The 27,997-nt window shown below is 41.0% G+C and overlaps 1 protein-coding gene and 1 long non-coding RNA gene across 3 annotated transcripts in view; one reads left to right on the forward strand and one right to left on the reverse strand.

Moving 5' to 3' along the window:
- LOC148145302 (uncharacterized) lies at window positions 1-24,293 on the forward strand. 2 transcript variants are annotated; one of them, XR_015761396.1, is made up of 3 exons: window positions 1-348; window positions 2,052-2,119; window positions 24,181-24,293. It is a non-coding gene; the product is annotated as an uncharacterized LOC148145302 (long non-coding RNA). The 2 variants fall into 2 exon arrangements; XR_015761397.1 differs by lacking the exon at window positions 24,181-24,293 and adding an exon at window positions 9,921-11,940.
- LOC122562072 (tripartite motif-containing protein 16-like) overlaps window positions 18,708-27,997 on the reverse strand; it is an 18,684-nt gene continuing 9,394 nt past the window's right edge. Inside the window, exons 4-6 of the mRNA XM_043714555.2 lie at window positions 24,159-24,327; window positions 21,729-21,812; window positions 18,708-19,374 (exon numbers count right to left, since the gene is read on the reverse strand). Of these exons, the coding sequence (XP_043570490.2) occupies window positions 18,812-19,374; window positions 21,729-21,812; window positions 24,159-24,327 (816 nt within the window). The 3' untranslated portion in view covers window positions 18,708-18,811. The remainder of the gene's footprint in view (window positions 19,375-21,728; window positions 21,813-24,158; window positions 24,328-27,997) is intronic.

A 27,997-nucleotide genomic window follows, 5' to 3' on the forward strand; every position in this document is an offset into this window, starting at 1 on the left:
ATGTTTCATCTGCGATTGATTTTTATCCATAACTCCGTAAATTTCTTATCCTGAACTACTTTCTAACTCCCTTCTAAATTATAAAATCGCTTCCAGATTTCTCCCCTTTTCTCATGTGATTCGACGAAATGCTTCTTCCATATCGAGTTATCATATTTCATCATCTTTTAAAAAAAGTCTCTGTTACCCAGATCATCAGCTCCTAACTTTCTTATTTTCAAGAGTTTGTTTCAAGAGATCTTCTTAACTGAATCCCTGGCTCATTCCTGATGATAACTCTCCTGCTCCTCGGATGCTGCCTGATCTGCTGTGCTTTTCCAGCACCACACTCTTGTCTCTGAATTCCTGGTAAGATCCTGATGAACCTTCTCTGGTCACTTCGTAAAGAATTTCCCAAAGTATTCCAGTTGAAGCTCGGTCATAATTTAGTGATTTTTTTTCAGTGCTAACGTGATTCCTGTTTCTATAATCTCTTTCTGTATTTATAAGTCCAACTAACGATTGTACATTGAAGAATCTTTTCAACTTACTGTGCCACCAGCTCTTCTTCATTATTAATTTACTGACGATTTCTGTTTTAAAGGCTGGTGAAAGTTGGATCACTTAAAGTTTGTATTAATGTCACTGAACACTTTTTTCAGACACTTCCTGGAAATTACGTCTTAAACTAACTGTTTGGAATTGTGAGCTGGAAATCATATGTTTGAATTTATAACTGTGGAGTGTGGTGATTTGGAATTGTCTTGGAGTTTCATATAACATTTTCATTTAACTTTTAATATTTCATTTCAGTTTTGCATCTTTGTCAAATGTCTTATTTTCATAATAAATTGATAATTCTGTTAAATATTACAGAAACTTGGTTGTTCTTTTTATTTGTAACTTAATCTGTAAATAGGCATATCACTAACTGTGCATATATGAGTTAAATATATATTGTGAGCGGTAGTAGTAGAGAGTGTACTTCTCCAAACTTGTTTGTACCTTATTGACAAATTTGTGTTATTTGCCTCTTAAAATGCATTACTTTGTACTTCTCCACATTGAATTTTATCTGCTGTGTCTGTCTATCTGCAATCTTTCTAAAACCTACCAACATCTCCTTAAAATTCATTCAGTGTGGAAGCAGGCCATTCAGTGCATCAAGTCCACACGAACTCTCCAAAAAGTATCCCACCCATGTAATCCTGCATTTCCCATGGCTAATCCATCTAGCCTGATTATACCTGAACACTATGGGCAATTTAGTATGGCCAATTCACCTAACCTGCACGTCTAGAAACTGGAGTACTGTACACAGATAAACCCACACAGATGTGGAGAATGTGCTGGAATCGAACTATAGTTCCTGGTGCTGTCAGGCAACAGTGTTAACCATGGACCCACCTCATGTCAAATATTTTGCGAACTTTGTATCATGCACAAACCCATGCAGCTCTGCATATCTGTTTCATATATCTGTTTTGATTGTCTTTACAAATTGAAAAAAGCTGAAAACATTTTTAAGGTACGGATTCTTAGAGATCCAGCATCCACAGTTATTGATGCTGGCAGCTGATGCTAATTTTTCTCCAGAACATTTGCCGAATAAAAATATATTGATGGGGAGATTGTAGAAATTGTTCATTTATTTCTTTGTCCAAAGTTAATTTAAAAGATAGCCTAATGTTCAAATACCTTTTTAAAATTAGCCTGAGTTTCTGGCTTTTTGAATGCATCATTAATTACAGTATCAATTTCCACTTTCTTTTAAGTCACTCAGACTTTTTTGTACAATTTGAGTATCGACATCTTCAACAGGTTTTCCTGAAACCACTGGAGACACTAATACCTTATCCCCATCTAAATCGATTTCCAACAAAAACAAACAAACCATCGATAGGTAAACTATGAACGATTACAGGACTGGAAATAGCTTAAGCCATTTTAAAAATTAACTCTAGACAAAGGGAAGGGTAAACAATTTCTTTCCCTTGCTTTTTTAAATATCTACCCAGACTAATTTCATGTCTTGATCTCATTACAACACTGGTCTCCTTCTTTCCTAATAGGGCAAGACCACCTTCTTTTCCTCCTGATGCAGGACAATTCAGGCGGGGAGCTCTCCAGAGCAGATTAGGTCAGTGACAGTCCAGGAATTAACACTTTATATTTATTGGTGAGATCATGATCCAGCTGAAGATAAGATTCACAGAACCTACAGCTCAGAAACAGGCCCTATGGCCCACCAGTATATGCCAATTAACAAACATTAAACTATGCTAATCCCATTTGCCTGTACATTGTCCATAGTCTCTGGCATTTTAAGTACTCATTCAAATGCTCCTCAAATATTGTGAGAGTATGTGCTCGCACCACTCTTTCAGGCAGCATATAACATAATTCTACCACACTCTGGGTGAAAAACATTTTTCACATATCTCCTCTGAACCACTCACTCCTCACCTTAAATTTATGCCCTCTGGTCTGAGATACATCTGCCATGCGGAAAAGATTCTCATGATCTACCCTCCCTATGCCTCTCATTATTTTAATTATCTCAAATCAGATCCCCCTCAGCATCCTCTGCTCTGAGGAAAACAAACCCAGCCTATGCAGTCTCTCCTCATAACAGAGACTTTTCATTCCAGGCAACAAACTAGTGAATCTCCTGTGCATCCTCACCAGTGCAACCATATCCTCCCAATAGTGTTGCAGCCAGAATCGCACACAGTATTCCATCTGTGGTCTAACCAATGCTTTATAAAATTTTAACAAGGCTTCCTTGCTTTCCTTGCTAATGAAGGTAAGTATTTTCTATGCCTTCTACCTGTGCTGATCCCTTCAGGGATCTATGGATTTGTACACTAAAGTGCCTTTGTCCCATGCATTCCCTTGGATCCTATCCTTTCCTGATTAAACCTCTCAAAATGTGTCACCTCTTACTTATCAGGATTAAATTCCATCTGCCATTGCTCTGCTCAATTTGCCAGCTGATCAATATCAGACCGTAGCCTGATACCATCCTCCTCACCATCAACAACACCAAAGTTTTGTGTCATCTGCAAACATACTAATTATACTAAATTGCATCTAAGCTGTTAATGTACAAAAACAGCAGGGGTCCCAGCACTGATCCCAGTGGTATACTGCTGATCACAGGTTTCCAGTCACAAAAATAACCCTCCACCATCGCTTTTTGCCTCCTATTTGTAAATCAATTTTTGTTCCAGTTTGCCAAGTTGCCTTGGATCCCATAAGCTCTTACCTTTTAGCCTAGCCTTCACTGTGGGACCTTGTCAAAGACCTTGGTGAAGTCCATGTAAACCAGAGCAACTGCACTATCCTCATCAGTGTATTTTGTCACCTTTTCAAAAAAACTCAAGTTAGACAGAATCACTCTGTAATGAACCTATGCTGACTGTTCCTGATTGATCCCTGCCTTTTCAAGTGTTCAACAATCCTGTCCTTCAGAACTTTAAAAAATAGTTTCTCTACCACTGAAGCCAGACTAACTGGTTTGTAATTACTTAGACTATCTCTGCTGTTCTTCTTGAACAAAGGAACCACATTAGCTATCCTCCAGTCATCTGACACTTCATCTCTGGCCAGCAAAATATTAAATATATTCAAGGAAATGTCTGAGAGTTGGTGCTCAATCTCTGCAAGGTCGAGGTCAGCACATGTAAACACCACCACCCTTAATGACAGTTTTGATAACTAAGACAAGTTTGGATTTGGAGAATAAAGCTGAAAATGTGTTGCTGAAACAGCGAAGCAGGTCAGGCAGCATCCAGGGAACAGGAGAATTGACGTTTCGGGCATAAGCCCTTCTTCAGGAATGAGGAAAGTGTGTCCAGCAGGCTAAGATAAAAGGTAAGGAGGAGGGACTTGGGGGAGGGGCGTTGGAAATGCGATAGGTGGAAAGAGGACAAGGTGAGGGTGATAGGCCAGAGTGGGGTGGGGGCGGAGAGGTCAGGAAGAAGATTGCAGGTTAGGAAGGCGGTGCTGAGTTCGAGGGATTTGACTGAGACAAAGTGGGGGGAGGGGAAATGAGGAAACTGGTGAAATCCGAGTTCATCCCTTGTGGTTGGAGGGTTCCTAGGCGGAGGATGAGGCACTCTTCCTTCAACCGTCGTGTTGTTGTGGTCTGGCGATGGAGGAGTCCAAAGACCTGCATATCCTTGGTGGAGTGGGAGGGGGAGTTGAAGTGTTGAGCCACAGGCTGGTTAGGTTGGTTGGTCCGGGTGTCCCAGAGGTGTTCTCTGAAACGCTCCGCAAGTAGGTGGCCTGTCTCCTCAATATAGAGGAGGCCACATCGGGTGCAGCGGATGCAATAGATGATGTGTATGGATGTGCAGGTGAATTTGTGGCGGATATGGAAGTTTCCTTTGGGGCCTTGGAGGGAAGTGAGGGGGGAGGTATGGGCGCAAGTCTTGCACCTCCTGTGGTTGCAGGGGAAGTTGCCGGGAGTGGAGGTTCGGTTGGTGGGGGGTGTGGATCTGACGAGGGAGTCATGGAGGGAGTGCTCTTTACGGAACGCTGATAGGGGAGGGGAGGGAAATATATCCTTGGTGGTGGAGTCCGTTTGGAGGTGGCGGAAATGACGGCGGATGATACGCTGTACATGGAGATTGGTGGGGTGGTAGGTGAGGACCAGTGGGGTTCTGTCCTGGTGGCTGAATAAAGTAACGCAAGTTCAGAGGGAGACAGGTTAGAGAGGGTAAGGGGAGCAGTGAAATTAAGGTGACTGATAGAGTCATAGAGATGTACAGCATGGAAACAGACCCTTCAGTCCATCTTGTCCATGGCAACCAGATATCCCACCCAATTTAGTCCCACCTTGCCAGTACCCAGCCCATATCCCTCAAACCCTTCCTATTCATATACCCATCCAGATGCCTTTTAAATTGTACTAGCCTCTACCACTTCCTCTAGCAGCTCATTCCATACATGTATCACCCTCTGCGTGAAAAAGTTGCCCCTTAGGTCTCTTTTGTATCTTTCCCCTCTCTCCCTAAACCTCTGCGCTCTAGTTCTGGACTCCCCCACCCCAGGGAAAAGACTTTGTCTATTTATTCTATCCATGATTTTATAAACCTGTATAAGGTCATCCCTCAGCCTCCGATGCTCCAGGGAAAACAGCCCTAGCCTATTCAACCTCTCCCTACAGCTCAAATTCTCCAACCATGGCAACATCATTGTAAATCTTTTCTGAACCCTTTCAAGTTTCAAGTTCTCAATGAAGGGATCATGTGCAGGTAAAATGTCAGAGAACGAGTCCAGGTGGAAGGGTGTGTTGGAAATGTATGAAAGTGTCTGTGTGGCAGAGAGAGGGCTGTCCAAAGGTTACCACCAGGATTAGTGCAGCCTCTATGGTATGGCACAAGATGCCACAACGACCGTCTCCGGTGCACCAGAATAAGTTCCCTCTCTGCTATTTCCCACTCACTCTATCCCTGCTGCTTGGCCCACTTCTGACCAAGGATCACAGAAGCATAGAAAATAGGTGCAGGAGAAGGCTATTTGGCCTTTTGAGCCTGCACCACTAATCAATACAATTATAGCTAATCATGCAATCTCAGTATCCCATTCCCGCTTTCTGTCCATATCCTTGATCCCTTTAACCACAAGGGCCACGTCCAGCTCCCTTTTCAATACATCTGATGAACTGGCCCCACAGCCTCTTGTGGTGGAGAATTCCACATGCTCACAGCTGTCTGAGTGAAGACATTCCTCATCTCAGTCCTGAATGGCTTACCCCTTATTCTTGGACTGTAACCCCTTGATCTGGACTTCCCCAACATTGGGAACATTCTTCCCACCTAGCCTGTCCAGTCCCATCAGGATTTCTTTGTTTCTGAGATCCCCCCTCATTCTTCTAAACTCCAGTTAATACACGCCCAGTCGACCTAGTCTTTCTTCATATGTCAGTCCTGCTATCCCAGAAAGCAGTCTGGTGAAGCTTCACTGGACTCCCTCAATAGTAAGAATGTCCTTCCTCAGACTAGGAGACCATTACGGCACACAATACTCAAGGTGTGGCCTCACCATGGCACCTGCTTGTCAACCTTCCGCAACTGTTCCACCATAGCACCCAGGTCTCTTTGCACCTTACCTTTTCCTAAACTGTCACCATTCAGATAATCAGCTTTCTTGTTTTTGTGACCAAAGTGGTTAACCTCACATTTATCCACATTATATTGCATTTGCCAAGTATTTGCCCACTCAGCCAGTCTGACCAAATTACCCTGCAGCCTCTTAGCATCTTCCTCACAGCACTCATGCCACTTAGCTTAGTGTCACCTGCAAATTTGGAGATATGGCATTCATTGTTCGTATGTGGCATTCAATTCCTTCATCTAAATCATTACTGTATATTGTGATCAGCTGAGGTCTCAACACTGGAAACTGCGGCACCCCACTTATCACTGCTTGCTACACTGCCATTCATTCCAACTCTCTGCTTCCTGTCTGCTCACCTATTTTCTATCCATGTCAATACATTATCTCTGATACCATGAGCTTTAATTTTGCTTTCTAATCTCGTGTGGAACCTTCTCAAAAGCCTTTTGAAAGTCCAGATATACATCTAACTGATTCACCATTGTCTGCTCTACTGGTCACATCCTCAAAAATTCCATAAGATTTGTCAAGCATGATTTCCCATCAGTCAATCCATGCTGACTTGGACCAATTCTGGCACCGCTTTCCAAATGCTCAGTTAGTACATCCTTAATAATTGACTCCAGCATTTTCCCCACCACTGATGTCAGGCTAAATGGCCTATAATTCCCTATTTTCTCTCTCCTTCCTTTTTTAAAGTGTGGAGTTACATTAGCTACCCTCCAGTCCATTGGAACTCTTTCAAAGTCTATAGAATGCTGCAAATGATCACCAATGCACCTGCTATTTCCAGGGTCACTTCCTTAAGTAGTCTGGGATGCAGAGCATCAGGCCCTGGGGACTTATTAGATTTTAATCCCTTCAATTTCCCCAATTCCATTTCCTGACTAATAAGGATTTCCTTCAGTTCCTCCTTCATGCTTGACCATTTGTCCCCTAGCATTTCTGGAAGATTATTTGTGTCCTCTTCAGTGAAGACATATCCAAAGTATTTTTTCAACTGGTCTGCCATCTCTTTGTCCATTATGAATTAATCTAACTGCAAGGGAACTAGATTTGTTGTTGTGGTTCTGGTCGCTGAGCTGGGAATTTGTGTTGCAGACGTTTCGTCCCTTGTCTAGGTGACATCCTCAGTGCTTGGGAGCCTCCTGTGAAGCGCTTCTGTGATCTTTCCTCCGGCATTTGTAGTGGTTTGAATCTGTCGCTTCCGGTTGTCAGTTCCAGCTGTCCGTTGCAGTGGCCGGTGTAATGGGTCCAGATCAATGTGCTTTTTGATTGAATCTGTGGATGAGTGCCATGCCTCTAGGAATTCCCTGGCTGTTCTCTGTTTGGCTTGTCCTATAATAGTAGTGTTGTCTTCACTAGATTTGTCTTCACCAGTCTTTTTTTTTCTTCACATATTTATAGAAGCTTTTGCAGTCAGTTTTTATGTTTTCTGCAAGCTTACTTTCGTATTCTATTTTTCCCTTTCTGAATTAAACCCTTTGTCCTCTTCTGCTGAGTTTTAAATTTCTCCCAGTCCTTGGGTTTGCTGCTTTTTCTGGTCAACTTGTAAACCTCCTCTTTAGCTTTAACATTGTTCCTGGTTTCCCTTGTTAGCCATGGTTGAACCACCTTCCCTATTTCACTCTTACGCCAGACAGGGATGTACAACTGTTGAAGTTCATCCATGTGTTCTTTAAATGTCTGCCATTATGTATACATAGTCAACCCCTTAAGTATCTTTGGCCAGTTTATCCTAGCCAATGCATGCCTCATACCATCAAAATTAGCTTTCTTTAAGTTCAGAACCTTAGTTTCAGGTTTAATTGTTTCACTCTCCATCTTAACAAAGAATTCTACCACATTATGGTCACTCTTCCCTACAGGATTTTGCATCACAATATTGCTAATTAATCCTCCCACGTTACACAATACCCAGTCTAGGATGGCTTGCTGTTTAGTTGGTTCCTCGACATATTGATTGAGGAGGTGAAAGTGAGGACACCAGATGCTGGAGATCAGAATCAAGATTAGAGTGGTGCTGGAAAAGCACTGCAGGTCAGGCAACATCCGAGGAGCAGGAAAATCGATGTTTCAGGCAGGAGCCCTTTATCAGGATGCTGTCTGACCTGCTGTGCTTTTCCAGCACCACTCTCATATTGATTGAGGAAACTAGCCCTCAGACATTCCAGGAAATTCTCCTCCATTGCATTGCTACCAGTTTGGTTAATCCAAACAATATGTAGATTGAAGTCACCCATAATAATTGCTGTATCCTTACTGCATGCATCTCTAATTTCTTGTTTGATACAGTCTCCCAACATCACAACTACTGGTGGTCTGTACATAACTCCTACGCTTTTTTACCATTGGTATTCCGCAGCTACATTTGCACTGATTCCACATCGTCTAAGTTAATGTCCTCTCTTACTATTGTGCAAAAATCTCCTTAACCAGCAATGCTACTCCACATCCCTTTCCTTACCGTCTCTCTTTCCTGAAAGTTGAATAACCCTGGAGCCAAGTCTCTCTGATTCCAATTACATCATATCCATTAATCACTGTTTGCGCAATTAATTAATTCACCTTACTACACGTGCTCCTTGCATTGAGACACAGAACCTTCAGACTCTTTTTTTTGACATTTATTGCCCTTTTAGAATCATTGTGAATTGTGATCCTTTTTGATTGTTGTCTTTGGTTTCTCTGCCTTCCACTTTCAGTATTCTCCTTACTGTCCTTTGTTTCTGTCCCCATTTTGCTTCCCTCTGACTTCCTGCAGTGGTTTCCCCTGCCATGTTAGTTTAAACTCTCTCAATAGCACCAGCAAACACTCCCCCGAGGACATTGGTTCCAGTCCTGCCAAGGTGCAGACCATCTGATTTGGACTGGTCCCACCTTCCCCAGAACCGGTACCAATGTCCCAGGAATTTAAGTCCCTCCCATTTGCATCATCCGTCAAACCATGTATTCATCTTAGCTTTCCTGCCATTCCTACTCTGGCTAGCACATGGCACTTGTAGCAATCCTGAGATTATTACCTATGAGGTCCTACTTTTTAACTCCTAACTCCATAAATTCAGGTTGTAGGATCTCATTCCTGTTTTTTTTTACCTATATCATTGGGGCCTAAATGCACATAACAGCTGGCTGACTGTCCAGAATGTCCTGCAGCTGCTCCGAGACAGCCTTGACCCTTGCAGCAGGGAGGCACATATCATCCTGGACTCATGTTTGCAGTTGCAGAAACACATATCTATTTCCCTTACAACTGAATCCCCATCACTATAATTCTTCCACTCCTTTTTCTGCCTTCCTGTGCAGCAGAGTCAGCCACGGTGTCATGAACCTGGCTGCTGCCACATTCCCCTAGTGAGCCATCTGCCCCAACAGTATCCAAAACAGTATACTTGTTTTGGAGGGGGATGACCGCAGGGAACCCCTGCTTTGCTTTCCTACTCTTCCTTTGTCTGTTCATCACCTATTTCCTTTCTTCCTCAGTAATTTTTATCTGTGGTGTGACCAATATACTGAACCTGTTATCCACAATTCACCCAGCCTTGCGGATGCTCCAAAGTGAATCCAGCTGCAGCTCCAGATCTGTCAAGTGGTCGGACAGGAACTACAGCTGGAGACACTTCTACACATCATGGTCTGTCACCCTCACTGTTGCAACCCTCATTTGTTCCTACCCACCCCTATCTCCCATACTACTGACCCTTCATGCTCTATGCACTGCCTACTTACTCAGGAGATCTCAGCACCTTCTCCAATATTAACAGATGTGCCACCCCTTTTCATTTCTGTCAATTACTGTCTTTGTCTCATTCCAGGAATAAACAGTTCACAATAAGGCAGAAAGGATCCAAGTGGGTAGTGAGGCGCCCAATGTTAGGCTCCTCATCCTCTACAAGGAGAGAATCATGGAACTTGCAAGAGAAGATGAGACCACTGCTATAGGGATATGGAGACATCCATGTTCTGCAAAGCATGTACTGTAAATGCTATTCTTCATTCCAGTGCAGTTTTTACATTAACCCCACTGTCAGTGTCATTCATTGCATACAACCTATACTCTTTGGCTGCAACACCTCTTTTTTTAATGTCATGCATGTACAAGTGGAATGCTCATGGTCTCAGCAGTCAAGCAGCCTGTCCTGAAAGACAGAGCCTCCAGCTTCTGTAAGGAATAGAGTTCAGAGGTCCTAGAGAAAGCATCATAAGGCTGCATTCTGCCACACCTGCTCAAATACAGACATCTTTGTTGGTACAACAGGGATATTTGAGTCAGTTGATTAAAGTGAAGACCACTTCACTGGCCAGGGAGGAAATGCCAAGGACTGCTGTCACTTGGAGGACGGCTGGAGACCAGGTGTCTCAATCCCAGGCAGGAGAGGCCCTCTGGTGTCAGCAAACCTGGAACTTGTGCAAGGAGAAATAGGAACACTAGAGAGGTACGTGAGAGGCATCAAACCTCAAAGCCTTGAGGTTTGCTGACTGCAGCTACACCACAGGGATCCTGTGCCTCAGCCATGCAATCGTCTGACCAAGGACAGATTAGCAGTTTCCATGGAGAGCCCAGTCCAGCAATCTCAGGGTCAGAAATCTGCACTCCATCATCCTAGCCATTAATCCTCATCACCAGTAGCAAGGTCACAGGGAGATGAGGGTCTTTGAGCTCACTGGAGGTGTCCAAAGCTGTAAGGCCAACAGAATATACTGTTTGGCAGGCAGCAGAACCTGGACCTGCACTCCTAGTGTAAGTGAAACAAAAAGAAAACTTATTGAGAGCGTGCCTATAGCATAGGTGTCATTTCTCTGTAAATAAAGCCTCATGTTTGTTAATATATGCTATGACATGTTTTTTGCTTGAGTCCCTGTCTAATTCCTAATAAAACTGTCACAATATGAAGTGAGACATCCTGTTCCATACATGATGCACAATGGAGCAAGGCCTGACTTGAGAAGCTGCTGCGCTGTTTGTAGGCAAAGTGAACATTGCATTTATAAGGAACTCAAGTTAGTGAGCCATCTTTTCTCCAGAGAATTTCTTCACTGGCCTCAGTGGTCAAAGCTGTTGGTCTTGTGTGAAATAATCAGCAATGTTTAGGACAAAGAGATGTATTGGAATAGTGAGCTAACACATAAGGGATCCCACAGGTGTATTTCCTCTGCAGTGTATGGCTATTGCTGTCCTCTGTAGGGCCTCATCATATTGCAGACACCTCAGAGACTGCCCCCTCCTTAGGCTGATGCATTTGCCCTGCCCACCCCAGGTTTGGTGGTGCTAACTTTCTTTGCTATTCGTACTTGCAAATTCTAGGACAACGGAAGGCTTTTGACAAGTGGCCCTCAGCTTATGATTTCCAGGCTCCACCTCTGTATATTGGTGAGCTCCTAAACATCCAAATCAAAAGCTTTAGTGCTAGGTCAAATGGTGGCCTCTATGTGGGAGGTTGAGAAGGGGTTATTAGAGAACTGTAGGGAACTGAAGGCCTGGGCATTGAAGGCATTGGAGCACTCAATTGGGTGTGGGAGGTAGATCACAATAATTGATATAGTGTATCTGCTCTAGGCTTGGGGGTCCAAGGCACTTGCTCAGTCCTCACCTAGTTATTGTGACTTCATTTCCAAAGGTTTGGAGAAAATGCCAGAGTACCTCTTAGGTTTGGGCTGGTTACATCCGTCTGCCCATCTCTTTCTTTCCTTCTCCTTCAGACTTTCCTGTGTTACGTGCAGTCATCAAAGATTACCCTTCAAATCTACCACTATTTCTATTTTGGATTTGCTGATGGTTTTATAGCCATATGTCAATTCATTCAGACTGGTAATTAAACAATAAAAGATTGTCCAAGTCCACACTTTTAGTGAGAGTTTTATTTTTGTTAATCGCATTAACCACACTCCATAAAATTCACACACCCCATTTAATGGCTTCCCATAACTTTACACGTAATTCGCACCCAATTAAGCCTTAATATATCCACCATCTGTTTTTCTCTCATTTCATTAGATCTCAGGCATTCCTTCAGACCATGTTAGATGATAACACTCGGCAGTTGTCTGCACCAGTGGCTGGGGTGCCCTTTCCTTCCATCTCACCTCCATTTAACCCAGACGTGGGCAGGTTGGTGTAAGAGTTCTAATTTTTTAAACCTTCAGCCACCATCTGAACCAAGTCTGTCCATAAATTTCCTTCTGAATGACCAGAGATGCAGTTAGAATACTGATAGATTCAGCATGCAGTGTTACTCCTGAAAACAGCCATTATTATTCTTGACCATGCAACCTTCTTGTGATTGCAAAATGAATACAAATAGAAACAGAGTTTAAAATACCTGAAGTATAAAAGATGGGTAATAAACAGACACAGAGCACAGTCTTAAGTCAAATATGATAAGGGACAAAAAAGAGTCTGACTGCATGTGAGGCAGATAAGGGGATCCAGAGGACAGGAGCAAAGGAGCTTCATCATTTACAATTGCCCGACAAGTTTGAGGTTCTGTCCAGATGAGATAAGGAACGCAGGTGGATGAGCTAACTGATCATGCCACTGTGTACTTGATGCCATTAAAGAGGTGTAAGGGAGTAAGGAGGAATGTAGCCGCAGCAGGGGACATATAGTGAGGGAGATTAACCCTGTTCTCTGCAGCAAAGAGCCTGAGTCCAAAAGACTGTGTTGCCTGTCCAGCGCCAGGGTTCAGGACATTTGCTCAGAGCTAGACAGCAAATTCAGTGGGAGGGGGAGGATCCGGTTGTTACTGTCCACATTGGTACCAATGATAAAGACAAAGAAGGAACCTATGGCATAGTTAATACCAGGAGGTACGTGCCAAATTAAGAAATATAACCTCAAAGGTCATAATCTCTGCATTATTACCTGACCCACATGACAAATCAGATTAGAGAGATAAATGTGTTGGAGGGGTTACTCTATGAATGATGGTATTCCTACAGCAGAATAATAATTACTAATTTCAGGAAACCAAGCTGTTGAAGCAGTTTGAGTGGAAATAAGAAACGATTAAGGCAAGATAAGAAACTCATGGAATGTTTTTGGGATAGTTTCTTAACGTAGCATGTTCTGGAATCTACCAGAGATTCAACCAGATATTGTGCAATGAGATGTAATTAATTTATGATCTTGTAATGTAGGCGACCCTGGGAATTTTACATTCAATTTGAGGGAGAGAAGCGGGGGTCTGAAACTATTTTCTAAAGTTTAAGTAAGGGGGATTGTATGTGCATAGGTGCAATTTTATAAGTGGGTTGGAGTTTTACCCAGTAGAGTTATAGGTCAACAATTTGTAGTTGTTTACCTATAACTAGAATCTATTTATTTATTCATAAATAATAATTATTGTTAAGGAAAGAAACCTGGATCATGTTTTCTGTTCATCTGGGTCTATTAGAATGATAGTTAAATTGGTGAATCTTTGCGACCTTTGATAAAATCTTTAAGTTTTGTAATAAATTTGGGAATAATGGGGCTTGATTTCTAGCATGCCACCCTAGTGAGTTGTCACAATGGATTAATATGCAGTGGCAGACATGTAAGGGATTATTTCAGAATACACAATAGATTATAAACCAATGGGTAAGAAAAATTCCTTTGGACCTACCTTCCATGATTCACTAGAAATATTAACTATCAAACTAAAAGGAAAAAAAGCACATAATTGTGTAAAGACCTTTGGCAGGTCAGAAGATTAGAGAGACAATAAAAGACAGCTAAGAATGACCAAAAAAAATTACAATGGATTAATGTATCAGAGATACCTAGCCAGAAATATAAAAAGTTTCTATAAACTTTGAAGAAGTAGTTAACAAAATAAGCATTGGTCCTATAGAACTGGAGATTTAATAATGAAAAGTAGGGAAACTGCAGATGAACTGAACAGATATTTTGCATAGTTTCACTTTAAGGGATAAAAGTAACATACAGCGATAAATCAAAAAATGGAAGGGAGCCATGCAGGACTTAACTCCATGTAATTTATTTCAAGTTCCAATACTCCTTTGTTTCGAGACAATTCAATTAGATTGGAAAGTGGCGAATGTTACTCCTTTATTTAAAAAAGGCAGGCAACTTCAGGCCAATATTCCCTTAGTTGAATACCGCTCATAGGGAAAATGTTAGAAGTTTTTATTAAAAGTTAAAGCAGGACACTTTGATAAGTTAAAAATAATCAGGCAGCGTCACAATAGTTTTGTGAAATGTTAATTGTGTTTGACCAATCCATTTGAGTATTTTGAGGAGGTAATGTGTGCTGTAGGTAAAGGGGAACCAGTATATGTACTGCACTCATGTTTCCAGAAAGCATCTGATAAAGGTGCACATAAAATGTTTTTGGGGAAAATAAAAGCTCACGGTTTCAGAGGCAGTATAGTGCCTAACTAATAGGAAGCAGAGAATAGATATAAATGGCAAAGTGTAACAAGAAGCATGCCACAGATTGATACTGGGATCTCAACTGTTTACAATTTATATAAATGACTTCAATGAAGGAACAGAAGGTATGGTTATGAAATTTGCTGATGACACAAAGATGGGTAGGAAAATAAGTTGTGAAGTGGAATGAGGCAACTACAAAAGTTATAGATAGGTTAAGTGGGTGGACGAAGATGGGGCAAATAGAGTATAATGTAGAAAAATGTGAAATTGTTCATTTTGACAGGAAGAATATTATTTTGACAGGAAGGTATTATTTAAATGGGTATATATTTCAGAGCTCTGATAAGCAGATAGATCTGGATGTCCTAGTGCATAATCCCAAAAGATTACTATGCAGGTGCAGAAAGTAATTAGGAAAGCTAATAAAATGTCAGAATTGTTACAAGGGAAACGGAGTATGAAACTTAGCTTCAGTTATACATTACATTGGTGAGACCATATCTGGAATACTGGAATATTGGTCACTTTATTTTGGGAAGAATGTAATTGTGTTGGAGTCAGTTTATAGATAGTTTTACAGACCAATACCTTGAATGAGAGGGTTGTCTAATGAGGAAAGGTTAGACAAACTAGAATTGTGCTTGCTGGAAATTAGAAGAGTAAGAAGTGACATGATTGAATCATTCACCATCAATTAATATTTAATTTGGTCAGGACTGTTTCAAATAGTTCAGAATATATGGAAGCAGCAGCATTACATTATATGCAGCTATGGAAAAGACAGGCATTTATATTTCAAATACATCATTGCTTTCTTCAATTTGCATGATGGCCAGGCTAGATACGAAAAACATTTAGAACTAGGGATCACTTTTTGAAAATCAGGGGTTACTCATTTAAACCGCAAATATGCAGCTTTCTTTTTTCTCTCAGACAGCTGCAAGTCTTTGAAACGCTCTTCCTGATAAGATGGTGAAAACAGAGTCCTAGAGTAATTTTAAAGCAGAAGCAAGTAGATTCTTGTTAAGCAAGATTTGGAGATGCCAGTGTTGGACTGGGGTGTACAAAGTTACAAATCACACAACACCAGGTTATAGTCCAACAGGTTTAATTGGAAGCACTAGCTTTTGGAGTGTCGCTCCTTCATCAGGTGGTTGTGGAGTGCACAGTTGTAAGACACAGCATTTATAGCAAAAGTTTACAGTGTGATGTAACTGAAATTATACATTGAAAAATACCTTGATTGTTAAGTCTCTCATCTGTTTGAATGACCACGATAGTTTCACTTCTTCCATATGTAAAATCACAAAATTTGTTTTAAAAAGTTACATTCTCAGGTTAACTGTAACAATTGGGGTCACGCAGATGAGATGTTGAAGGTGTTAGTGCCCTGTGTTCCCTGTCTGTGCCATAATGTTTAGACTGATTCTAATCTAAAAAGTGAGTTTTTGAGCAAAGTACAATGTAACTCTGCAAGTACAAATTCACCCCACAAATGTATGCATATAGGTTTTTGTCTGTGTCTGGGGTGGGGGTTTGTGAGTGTCTGTGAGAGAGAGTGTGTGTGTGTGTGTGTGTGTCTGTGAGAGAGAGTGTGTGTGTGTGTGTGTGTGTCTGTGAGAGAGAGTGTGTGTGTGTGTGTGTGTGTCTGTGAGAGAGTGTGTGTGTGTGTGTGTGTGTGTGTGTGTGTGTGTGTGTGTGTGTGTTGTGTGTGTGTGTGAAGTGGTCTAAGTCTATGAGAGGTTGTGTGTGTGTGTGCGCGTGTGTGCGAGCGCGCAGGAGTGTCTGTGTGTGTGTATAGTGCAATGGTGGTCACCTGTACTGTGACATGAACCCAAGATCCCGGTTGAGGCCCTCCCTGTGGGTACTGAACTTAGCTATCAGCCTCTGCTCGGCCACTTTTCGCTGCTGCCTGTCCCAAAGTCTGCCTTGGAGGATGGTCACCCAAAAGTCCGAGATAGGCAAGGATGCACTGAGGCATGGTACATTGGTGAAAGGCTACGACAACGGGCACCGCACAACAGTCAACAGACAGGAGTGTTCCCTTCCAATTGGAGAACATTTCAGTGGTCCAGGACATTGGACCTCGGACCTACGGGTGACCATCCACCAAGGCAGACTTTGGGACAGGCAGCAGCGAAAAGTGGCCGAGCAGACAGACAGACAGACAGACATAGACACACACGTCTGTGGGGTGAATTTGTACTTGCAGAGTTACTTTTTACTTTGCTCAAAACTGCATGAATCTATGAAAGATTCTGTTAACTCACTTTTTTAGATTAGAATTAGTCTAAACATTATGGCACAGACAGGGAACACAGGGGGCTAACACCTTCAACACCTCAACATCTTATCTACGCTGACACCAATTGTTACAGTTAACCTGAGAATGCAACTTTTTAAAACAAGTTTTGTGATTTTACATATGAAAGAAGTGAAACTTTCATGGTCATTCTAACAGATGAGAGACTTAACAAACAATCAAGGTTTTTTTCAATGTATAATTTCAGTTACAACACACTGTAAACTTTTGCTATAAATTCTGTATCTTACGATCTTATACTCCACAACCACCTGATGAGGGAGTGGCGCTCCGAAAGCTAGTGCTTCCAATTAAACCTGCAGGTCTATAACCTGGTGTTGTATGATTTATAAACTTGTTAAGCAAGGAGGTGAAATGTTATTAAGTTTAGGTAGGAATGTGGATTTAGACTATAAGACCATAAGATATAGGAGTGAAAGTAGTCCATTTGGCCGATCAAGTCTGCTTTGCCATTCACTGAGATCATAGCTGACTACTAGAACTCAAATCCGCTTTCCTCCCTTGTCTCTCAAGGAATCCTTTGATTCTCTGACCAATTAGAACTCTGTCTCTTGAATACACTTAACAACAAAACCTTGACAGGTTTTATGGTAAAAAATTCCAAAGATTCTCTACCTACTGAAAGATAATATTCTCCTTACTCTGATTATGCCCTCTGGTCTTAGATTCTTCCATAAGGAGAAACAACCTCTCCATATTCACTATACCAAACCACCAAAAACTCTTTTTCTAAAGAAGAGTCATCGTGAACTTGAAACATTAACTCTGTTTCTCTCTCCACAGATGCTGCCAGACCTGAGTTTCTCCAAGATTCTCTGTGTCTGTATGCCCAAGAATCTTGTATGTTTCAATCAGGTCTCCTTTGATTTGATTTTACAGTCAGATCAGCTGTAATCTACTGACAGGCAGAGAATGCATGAAGGAAATTGAATGACATACTCCTGACCTTAATTCATATGTTGATATGTTTGTAACTCCTACAAGTGAGAATCTAACCATCTCTACTTGACATACAATAATATGACTGTCACTGAGTCAATCATTATCAATATCCTAGGGGGTGCCATTGACCAGAAACATAACTGGACCAGCCATATAAATACTATGGCTTCAAGAGTAGGTCAAAAGCTGGGAACTCTGTAGCATATAATTTGCATTGTTTCCACAAAGCCTTTTATCATTTACATGACATATAGCAGGTGTATGATAGAATACTCTTCACTTGATAGGTTGAATGCAGTTCCAACAACATTCAAGAAACTCAACATCACCTGGACAAACAGCCTCCTTGATCAGTACCCCATCCACGATCTTAAACATACATTCTCTCCATCTGATGCACAAAAGAAGCAGTATGTACCATTTGCAAAATACATTATAGGAACTCAAAGAGTATCCTATAACATCTTCCAACAACATCTGCCACCTAGATGAACACCACCACTTGCGAGTTCTCATCCAAGATGCACACTGTCCTCTGTTGGAGCAATAACATTGCTGTGTTTTTCATTAACTGAAATCAAAATTCTGGAACTCCCTTTCTAACAGCAAGGGTATATCTTTTCAATATGGACTGCAGCATTCAAGAATGTGACTCACCGTGTTCATTCTCAAGGCAACAAATCTAGCCTTGCCAGTAAACTCAAATCCAGGAACGAAGAATAATGTTACACCAGGTACAATCAATAAACTTAGCACGAGGAGTTGACTCTCAAATTCAGTCTCACTGGGCAGAGGATTTACTCATTGATGTAATGCAGCAGTCATTGTCTGCTCACTAATTCTGTTTCACTTTAATTCACTTTCTCCCTCTTCAATCTCCTTTTCACATCTTCTGTCCTGTCTCTGTAACTCTCTTTTCTATGAAGGATTCACTCTGCTGACAGTTTTGGTCCCACCTCATAGGAATTGCTCAGATTAATCTCTGAGGAAACATTTTGAAAGGAATTTTAGACAGTGCTTGGTAATAAGGTGCAAGGTCAGAACAGGGATGCTGGAAACAATAACTAGTGATCAAACTGCTGAATAGTGATGGAGGAATTGGAGTAAAGGCCAAAGGCTGGATACAGGGGTTCAGTGAACACAGCTTGGAATCTATACAGAAGGATTATTCTGTCACTGAACGCATAGAACGAGAGGGTGCCTGCTTCAGTATCCAGGTAAACCCCAATCCGCTCACACCTCGTTGCTGGAAGGATAATACCTTTATTTCTGTGTCTTGTGGAAAAGCGGAGCCAGGTTCCTCCATCTGGGTAAACATTCAAGCACCAGGACATAGCATTTTCACCAATACAACAGGACCGCTCTGCCCCTTTTCTCTTCATCCTCCCATACACGACCCCCACTTTGGCCAGAAAGTTGTGTGTGTAAGTCTGACCCTGCACCTCCCAGTAATATTTACCACAGGCCAGACTCTCACTGCACAACACCTGCCACAAGCTGTCAAAGCGCTCAGGGTGATTGGGGTAGGCCTGTGACTCTGGATAACATTCTGTCACCGTCTGATTTCCAGCTGATAAACGGAGATAATTATTCACTGTGTTGGGATCAAAAGTCAGATTCACAGCATCTGCATTGAGAAAGAGAGAGAGGCACAAACATTTGCAGAGAAATAGTTTTTTTTTAAAAATCAACTTTACATGAACAAGCTGCCTGCATTTTGTTATAGATTAGTTTTACCTTTAAACAAACATTCTCTTTAAAAAACATACAAACTGGAATATGGTATCTGAAAAAGCAGCTGATGCAGATGCAATAACAACTTGCAATAAAAAATTGGGCAAATACTTGAAAAGAAAAATATATACAACAATGGAGAAAGAGTAGGTATGAGTGTGTGATTTACTTGACAGGTCTTTCAGAGGGCCAACACAGGCAGAATGAGTCAATTAACCCCATTTTCTGGTTATGATTCTATGAAAAAGGCTAACAAAGTGTCTGGGTAAAGGTCACTATAACAATCCCAGAGATGATATTACAATTAGATACATTTTATTACCATGTCAGCTGGTCTCTTTATATTACTTTCTAATCCAAACTTTTTTTTTTTAATTGTTACTTTGCACTCTGGGCTAGTATTTATTTCTCATCCCTAAATTTCCAAAAGGGCAGTGAAGAGTCACACATATTATTGTGGGTCTGGTATCATGTGTAGGCCAGACCACCTAAGGATGGCAGATCTTCTTACCTGAAAGATGTTTGTGAACCAGACAGGTTTTTACAACAATCGATAATGGTTTCATGGTTGCCAATGGGTTAGCACTTGTTTAAAATTCAATATTTTTTTGATTGATGCTTTATGTACAGTTCTGGGACCATAGTATTTAGCAGTCCTGGGATTTATATTACAGGGGCTGGTATCTACTGGTAAAAGGTTTGGATGCAAAGACATATGAAAAGCATAAATTAAGTGAGGTCATATCCAGAAACAGAAAAAGGAATATGTTGAGTTCTGTTGGCTGAGATGGACTGCAGCATGCATGTGAGCCATACATGTAACATCTAGGGATCAAATCTCCCCCCTAGTGGAATAAGCTTGGAGGTAGCCAACCAAGCACATTCATGACACCAGCTTGCATGTTAGTTCCTTAACTTCATCAGGTTGCCAAGCCACTTTTTTAGAGGTAGGGTGGTGGTGGGTGGTTACTGAAAACCAGGCTATCACGTCGGCGTGACTAAATAGGCTTTTATAAGGACTGATCATGTTGGAGACTGACTGAAGTTGGACTCCCAGCAGTACACCAAGATTGAGATGGGTTAAGGAGGGCTGTACTCTAGGCAGTTGCCTCCCAAATTAGTTTAACCTACAGCATCTAACAGCCTTATCTCTCTCACTGCCTGGTCTCTGAGGACCTTTTATTTGGAATTTCAAAATGTTGGAGATCTTTCCATCTTGAGACACCCCCTCACAGTTAACTTGGAAAGCTCATTCAATGTTCGAGAGCCTCTCACTGGCTCTTCAATTTAGAGAGCTTGCCTTCCATAATTAACTAGACAGTGAGTCCACCCAGATTGGCTGATTTGAGGAAAATCTCTGCCTTAGAAAAGATGTATTGTCCTTGAAAGGAACAGTGCAGATTCACCAGAATGTTAGAAGAATTCCAAGGATTAAATTATTTTGAGACAATACAATATTAGAAGACTAGAAGGTGATTGAGGTATCAGGATTGTAAAAGTTAGTGATCATATTGATAGAAATTTTTATCACTGAGAGTGGCAGAGTCAAAGACTAGGGACAGAACCCTCTACTCAGAGTCAGATCACTCCATTCAGGAAATGTTAGGGAGTACATGTTTATGCAAAAAGTTGGTGTAAATGGAACTCCTCCACATAAAGGAATGGATGCTGACTCAATAATTGAAAATATAAGACTAATAGAGTTTTGCCACCCAAGAGTATGGAGGCAAAGGAGATATGAATTTTGGATATGGATCTGCCATTATCACTGCATGGTGAAATAAGCTGGAGAAAATGCAAGGTCTCCACCTGTTCTGATATCCCAGGAGCACTGAATCTCCTCCACAAGTTACTGATATATAAAAACTACTAATAGAACCTGTAATGGTGAGAACCTGAATAAAACATCACAGTCTGTTACTGTCTGATGGCAACACAAATTGAACACTATCTAAATGATATTGTGACCTGTTGCATTCTCTGTGACTGGTTTGGTTTTGTGCAGCGTGGCACAGCGGTGTGAATTGACCTGTTGTTCACTGTGTTTGTGACAATGGAAATACAATATCCTTAATGCTTTTTTTTCTAAAAGGACAATGAAAATGGTACACACAGAGGTTTAATAAAGACAAGATAGTTAGATTGGAACCTTACTTGAGTGTAGGGATTGCATTGCAATGTTACCTGTTTGTTAATTTCCATGATAGTCTTAGTAATAACTCTGATAAATTCATGGAAAACACTCACAGGGTAAGAAATCCTCTCTGGTTTCCAGATGAAGCGGGGGAACATGAGGCAAAGGAGTCACTGTGGGGAGATCCCGATCTTGTTCTATACAATTTAACATAAGAGGAACACATAGAAGACTTATTAACTTCACCTTGAGTTATTTATGGCTTATTACCTTCTTTATTTTGTTCCGCCTACAATTATCCTTCTTTCTGATGTTCTGAATGCAGATTAGTCAGTGTATCCTCCCCTGGACATTCTACAGGTGTAAACAGATAGAGAAAAGGAGTTGACAGCTGTACACTTCACCTTGGCAGTGGAAGGCATTGAACTCTCAGCTGCCAAATTGGAGAGAAGTAAATGGGCAATGTGCAAGACGCCAGAGTCAGAGTCAGATACAAACATTGTAATGGAGGTAATGAGGGGTGAGGAGCCAATGTAGGACAGTGAGCACAGGTATGATGGGTGAACAGGCCTTGGTACAAGTTAAGATGCAGGCAGCAGAGGTAGGATGAGTGAAATTTATGGACCACAAGATGCCAGTAGTGGTCAATTCTAAAGATTAAAAAGACATTGGTTAGATATGCAGCAGCAGATGGACTAAGATTGGGCCAATAGTAAGTTGCATTGTGAAGTGGAAGTAGACAGTCTTTGTGAGCTGTAGGACTGGAAGCTCACAGACAGAGTGAACAGTCTGGCTCAGCTTCAGGTAGAGCTGAAAAAGAAGAAATTGAATGCTAATTATTGGTATGGAGTTGATTGTGGGCCAAAGATTATAGCCCAGTGATTAATTAGAGGAAATTGCAGATCATCCAAGATTGGGAGTTGAACATTCAGAGTTAAGACAACTTTGGAACTGTTTAAAAATAGTGAGAGGAACCCGATTCCAAGACTTCCAATCTCATTCCTTGAACTAGCAGTTTTCATTGGCATAGGTTAAGAGTGCAGGAAATGAATCTGCACTCTGACCTGGCTAATTCCATTTCAGACATCTCCCTGTCCCACACAATTTGTGGCAGTGGACCAGCTTCCCCATGATATCCCCACAGGAATCCTTAACAGTTGTCTGGATTTGAAGGATTTTCATTCAAAGATCTTATACATCTGCACCACCCCACTCCCACCACCACAAGCCATCTTTCCCCTCCTACTCCCTCATAGTCTTTGTGACAGCCCATGCCCCCATATGGCACCTTGTAAATTCGATGATGACCTGATACCAACTCATGTCCTTCCCACAAGCCTATCATATTTTCCGTACCAACACCATGCCTCTTCCCTGTCCATTCACCCACAAGAACTATCTATATAGCCAGTTAATCATACAATAATAATGGCAAAAGTGTCAATCTGCTGAGAAAATAAACCAGAAATATTCTTGGAAAAAAACTGCTATTCCTACAACCCTATAAAATCATATGAACAATTAAAGTATCAATAATAGAGACTTCACACACTTTATAATCTTCATTTTGTCCAAATGAACACTGAAGCATTGACAAGGGAGACATCAAAGAATAAATTATTATAATCTCTTAAAGATTGAAATCAAGCAAAATCATCAATTGACTGTTTCAGAAATCCCTGCTGAGTTTATTACTTGTCTGGCATCTCAGGCAAGCATGCACAGAGAAAACATGTTGTCCAAGAGTTGAGATATAAATGAGGATGAAGAGGAGATCCTTGGGAGAGCTCAACAGAAATTTATATTCATGTAAAATCTTTCATGTAGTAAATGTTCCAGGTGTTTCACAGGAGTGCCAGCAAAGAAAGGTTGACATGGAGACATACATAACGAGATAATAGGCAGCTGACCAAAATCTTGGTTAAAGAAATAGGATTTAATGAGTAAAGATGGGTACAAAAGTGGAGATATTTTTGGAAGGGAATTCCAGGGCTTAGAATCCAGGCGGCTGAAGGCGGGGTTGCTAATTAAAACTAAGAATTTGAAATGGGCTAAAATTGGTGGAGTGCTGAGATCTCAGAAGGTTGTAGGAGTTTAAAGGATAGGGAGGGTCTTCAATGAAGGCATTCAAAATGAAAGATGAGAATTTTAAAATCAAAACATTGCTTAAACAAGATTCATTTATCAAGCATAAAGGCATTTGGTGAGAGTTTGCTTCCAGTGGAAAAGATGTGTGATCAAGAAAAGACGATATTGCGAGAGATTCTCTCAATGATCAGTTAAATGAAAGTTAATCAAGGCAAAGTAGTCCCATAGGGAGCCATTTTGTAGATAGTTGACCTTGTGAAGACATTGGAGGGCATCAAGAAGGCTAATGCATCATGGTCAAAAACAAAGATTAAGGATTAATGTCAAACAAAATAATAATTCTCAATGCTGCAAAAGATAATCTCCAGTTTGTAAAATAGTAAAATTTTAAGATTGAGCAAAAATATATAATATATAGTATACGTTCTAACAGACTACAAGACAAACTGACTAACCCCTTATTTTGTTGCTTTTCAGTTGCCTGACAGCCGCTCTCAGATATCCCGTAACCAGTGCTGAGAGGTCAGTTACTACTTTACTGGCATAGGTGAGCTTGGCTTCAACATTGGAATTGAATACTGGGATATCCCACGTCTGCGATGATGAATTCAAAGATAAAGATTCCTGATAGGACATAAAGTAGAACAGAACCTTGAAAATATCATAGAGATATAGTTCCTGTTCCATATTTCCCAGTCTCCAAGAGCATTTCCCTGTCCTACTGTCCAAAAGACAATCATCACTCTTCATGTCCAACAGTCATATCCCCATTCCCCATAGGTTAGTGAGCATAATGGTGACAGGTGAATGGGAATCATTGCAAGTTAAAATATGGGCAGTAGAGTTTTGGATGTGTTAAGGATGAAAAGCTAGCTAGGAGATGAGCGTTATTATAGAGGTGGAAGTAAATGATCTTGATGACAGAAAAAAATACGGACTTAGAAGCTCAAGCCAAGGGTCAAATAGGCTGCCTAGTTTGTGAACTGTCTGTTTCAGTTTGAGGCAGCTTCTTGAAGGGGATGAAATCAATGGGAGGGGGTAAAGATAATGGCTTCAGTCTACCCAATATTGAACTGGAAGACATTGTGGCTCAAGTGGATTTTGAATAGGCAAAGGTGGGATCAAGAGGTGGCATGTAGACCTGAGTGTTGTCTGTACACATGTAGAAGCTGAACCATTATGTGTGGAGGAAATGGACAAGAGGAAGGATGGACACATTAAAATACATGAGGACTCCTTATGAGAATGCTTCCGGTGATGATGCCGAGGACGGCTTTATGTAAATTATATGGCTGGCTGAGTTCCTTTATCTGGAATCATAGGCGGCCCCTCATTAAGCTGAAGAAGCTACAGCTTCCACAGGCAAGGGGTGGATTGGATTTCCCAGACTTTAGGAAATATCAGTTAAGTTCCCTATTAAGTTACATAGCTGATTGGGTCTTGTCTGATCCACAATCAATCTGGTTGGACATCGAGGCTTCTCAAGTAAAATACCCACTTATTAACCTTTTATTCTCAGACAAGAGGAAAATCATTACAGATCACTGTAAAAACCCTATAATACTAAATACAATCAAGGCTTGGAATATAATGCGGCAAAATGAGGGTAATTCACATAAAACATCCCCCTATGCACCGATAGTGGGAGCATGGGGATTCCAACCGGGGTTAACAGACGCCACTTTTAAACTCTGGAGATCCAGGGGTATCTCATGTCTAGGGGATTTATTTAAAGATGGGGTCCTGATGTCTTTCGGACAGCTGCGTCAGAAATTCGGATTACCCAATGGAGACCTCTTTTGATACTTCCAAATTCGAGATTATATACAGAAGAAGACTACGTTATTAGATAGTCTTTATAAATCCGATAGAGAATGTAGTGTCCTACGACCAGTGGGGGTATCTTCCGTCAGTAATATTTATCATTTACTACATGATGAAGTATCGGGAGATATGGATAATCTGCTTAAAACATGGGATCAGGATCTGGGTCTAGAAATCTCCACAGAAATGTGGAATGATATCTGGGAAAATGCTAGAAGAATTACTATTTGTAACAGAACCCAGGCTATCCAGCTGAAGATACTTCATAGGGCCCATATAGCACCGGTTCGATTGGCAAAATTTAAGGCAGGAGCATCTCCAATGTGTCCTAAATGCAAAATAGAGGTGGGCACTCTTGTACATTGCTTATGGACCTGTCATAAGATCCGTAGATATTGGACTAAAGTAGCAAGTACCCTGACAGAAATTTTAGGAACGGAAATTAAAGTGGACCCTGTATCTCTCCTCTTGGGCTTTTCGAACTTTCCCTCCCTGGACACGTACGGGAAGAGACTATTTTCTATTCTTTCTTTCTGTGCAAGGGAAAATATTTTGGTGAACTGGGCGGCTGAGGGCCCCCCTGGACTTTCAAATTGGCACAGACTAATTATGGAATGTATTCCCCTTCCTTACAAATATGGTGCACCGAAAGACCGAATTATTTTATAAAATATGGCAGCCCTTTTTGAATTACATAAATATAGATATTTCGGCTATCCTAACAAGAGCTTTTATTTAATTGAGATTACAAACCTGGCTGGTCCGCGGCCCCTCGGGGGAGGAATCCCGCACAAATACGGGTTTTATTATATCTGATGCTAACGCATCCCGAGCATGTAAGAGACTTAAATATACACCCTGGTTAGTTGTAGGTTAGATTAGTAGATAGTTGAGTTTTGTTTGTTTGTTTTTTTTCTTTTCGGTTTTTTTTTTGTTGTTTTTTTTGTCAAAGTTTGGCTATTGTATATTTGAGCTAATTGTATATCAATGTTTATATCTGAGAGTTTTGTTTATTTTTGTAAACTTGTAAAAATGTTAAATTTCTAATAAAAATATCTATTAAAAAAAAGAAATGGAAAAAAAAATACATGAGGACTAATGTTAAATCCTTGAGGGATCGACAAAGATTAGTGGTACATAGTCAGAAATTCATTGCTGCAAATCCTATACCTACATATCTTTTCAAATCATCCTGTTCAAAGATGTTACCGGAGTCTCCTGGATCAGAGATAGGGACACTCCCACCTCAAAAACCTATCCTGTACTTACAACTGATCAGGTAAGAGTGAAACCAAATGAGGGCAACAGAACTAGACAATGGAGGATGGGTTTTGGGGGAATATGGTTTAATTGATTGCATCAAAATTTTCAGACAGGTCATAATACCCCTGTCCTTCACCTTGCCTCTAATTCAAACACATCTGGATGGGATCTAGTGATGAAACATGGCTTTCCTTCTTTCTGATCGGACACACTTTAGATTATTAAAGACTCTTACTGCTACTCACTTGGCATCGACTCAGCAATGTGAAAAATTGCACAAGTGAATTCTATCCAGAAAATGCAGGACAATTCAAACCAAACAGCCTATTCATCAGCAACACGATGGAAGGGATTGTCAACAGTGTTATCAAGTGGCGTATACTCAACAATGACTTGCTCAATTAAGTTAATTAACTAAGTGAGGGTTGTCTGAGGCCCACTTAACTCCTGACCTCATTACAGCCTTTGTCCAAAATATGGACTAAGAGCTGAATGCAAGAGTACAAGTGAGGTGACTGCCCATGAAATCAAGGCAGGAATTTGACCAAGTATGGCATCAATAATTGAGTTAATGGAAAAGAGAGGGAAAGCACTCCACTAAGTGGAATCATACTTAACACAAAGTAAGATGGTTGTGGCTTCTCAAAGTCAGTCATCTCAGCCAGAGGACAACAGGAATTCTTCAGAGTAGTGTCCGACAACTGTTTCATTAATGCCTATACCTCCATCATTATGTCAGAAGTGGGGTTGTTCACTGATTGCACATTTTCAATACTGTTCATGACTATTTAGTTTTGAAAGAGTCTATATCCAAATATAGCAAGACTTGGACTACATTCATAGTTAGGTTGATAACTGTCACATAACATTTATATCACACAGGTGTCAGACAATGACCATCCCCAAAAGGGAGAATCCAACCATCTCAACTTAACACTTAATGGTATTACTATAACTGAATTCCTCACTATCAACATTCTGAAGGTTACCATTGACCAGAAACAGAACTGGATCTATCATTAGTTTTGTGGCCACAAAGTCAGGTCTGAGACTGTGATCTCTATGGTGAGTAACTCACCTCTTGACTCCTCAAAGTCTGTCCACCATCTGCAAGGCATAAGTCAGCAATGTGATACAATAGTCTCTACATGCCTGGTTCCAACAGTACTCAAAAACTCAGTACCATCCAGGTCAAAGCAACCCACTG

The sequence above is a fragment of the Chiloscyllium plagiosum genome, unplaced genomic scaffold, assembly GCF_037043375.1.
Source record: "Chiloscyllium plagiosum isolate Xiang-an unplaced genomic scaffold, Cpla_swu_hap1 HiC_scaffold_25, whole genome shotgun sequence".
Classification (NCBI taxonomy): Eukaryota; Metazoa; Chordata; class Chondrichthyes; order Orectolobiformes; family Hemiscylliidae; genus Chiloscyllium; species Chiloscyllium plagiosum.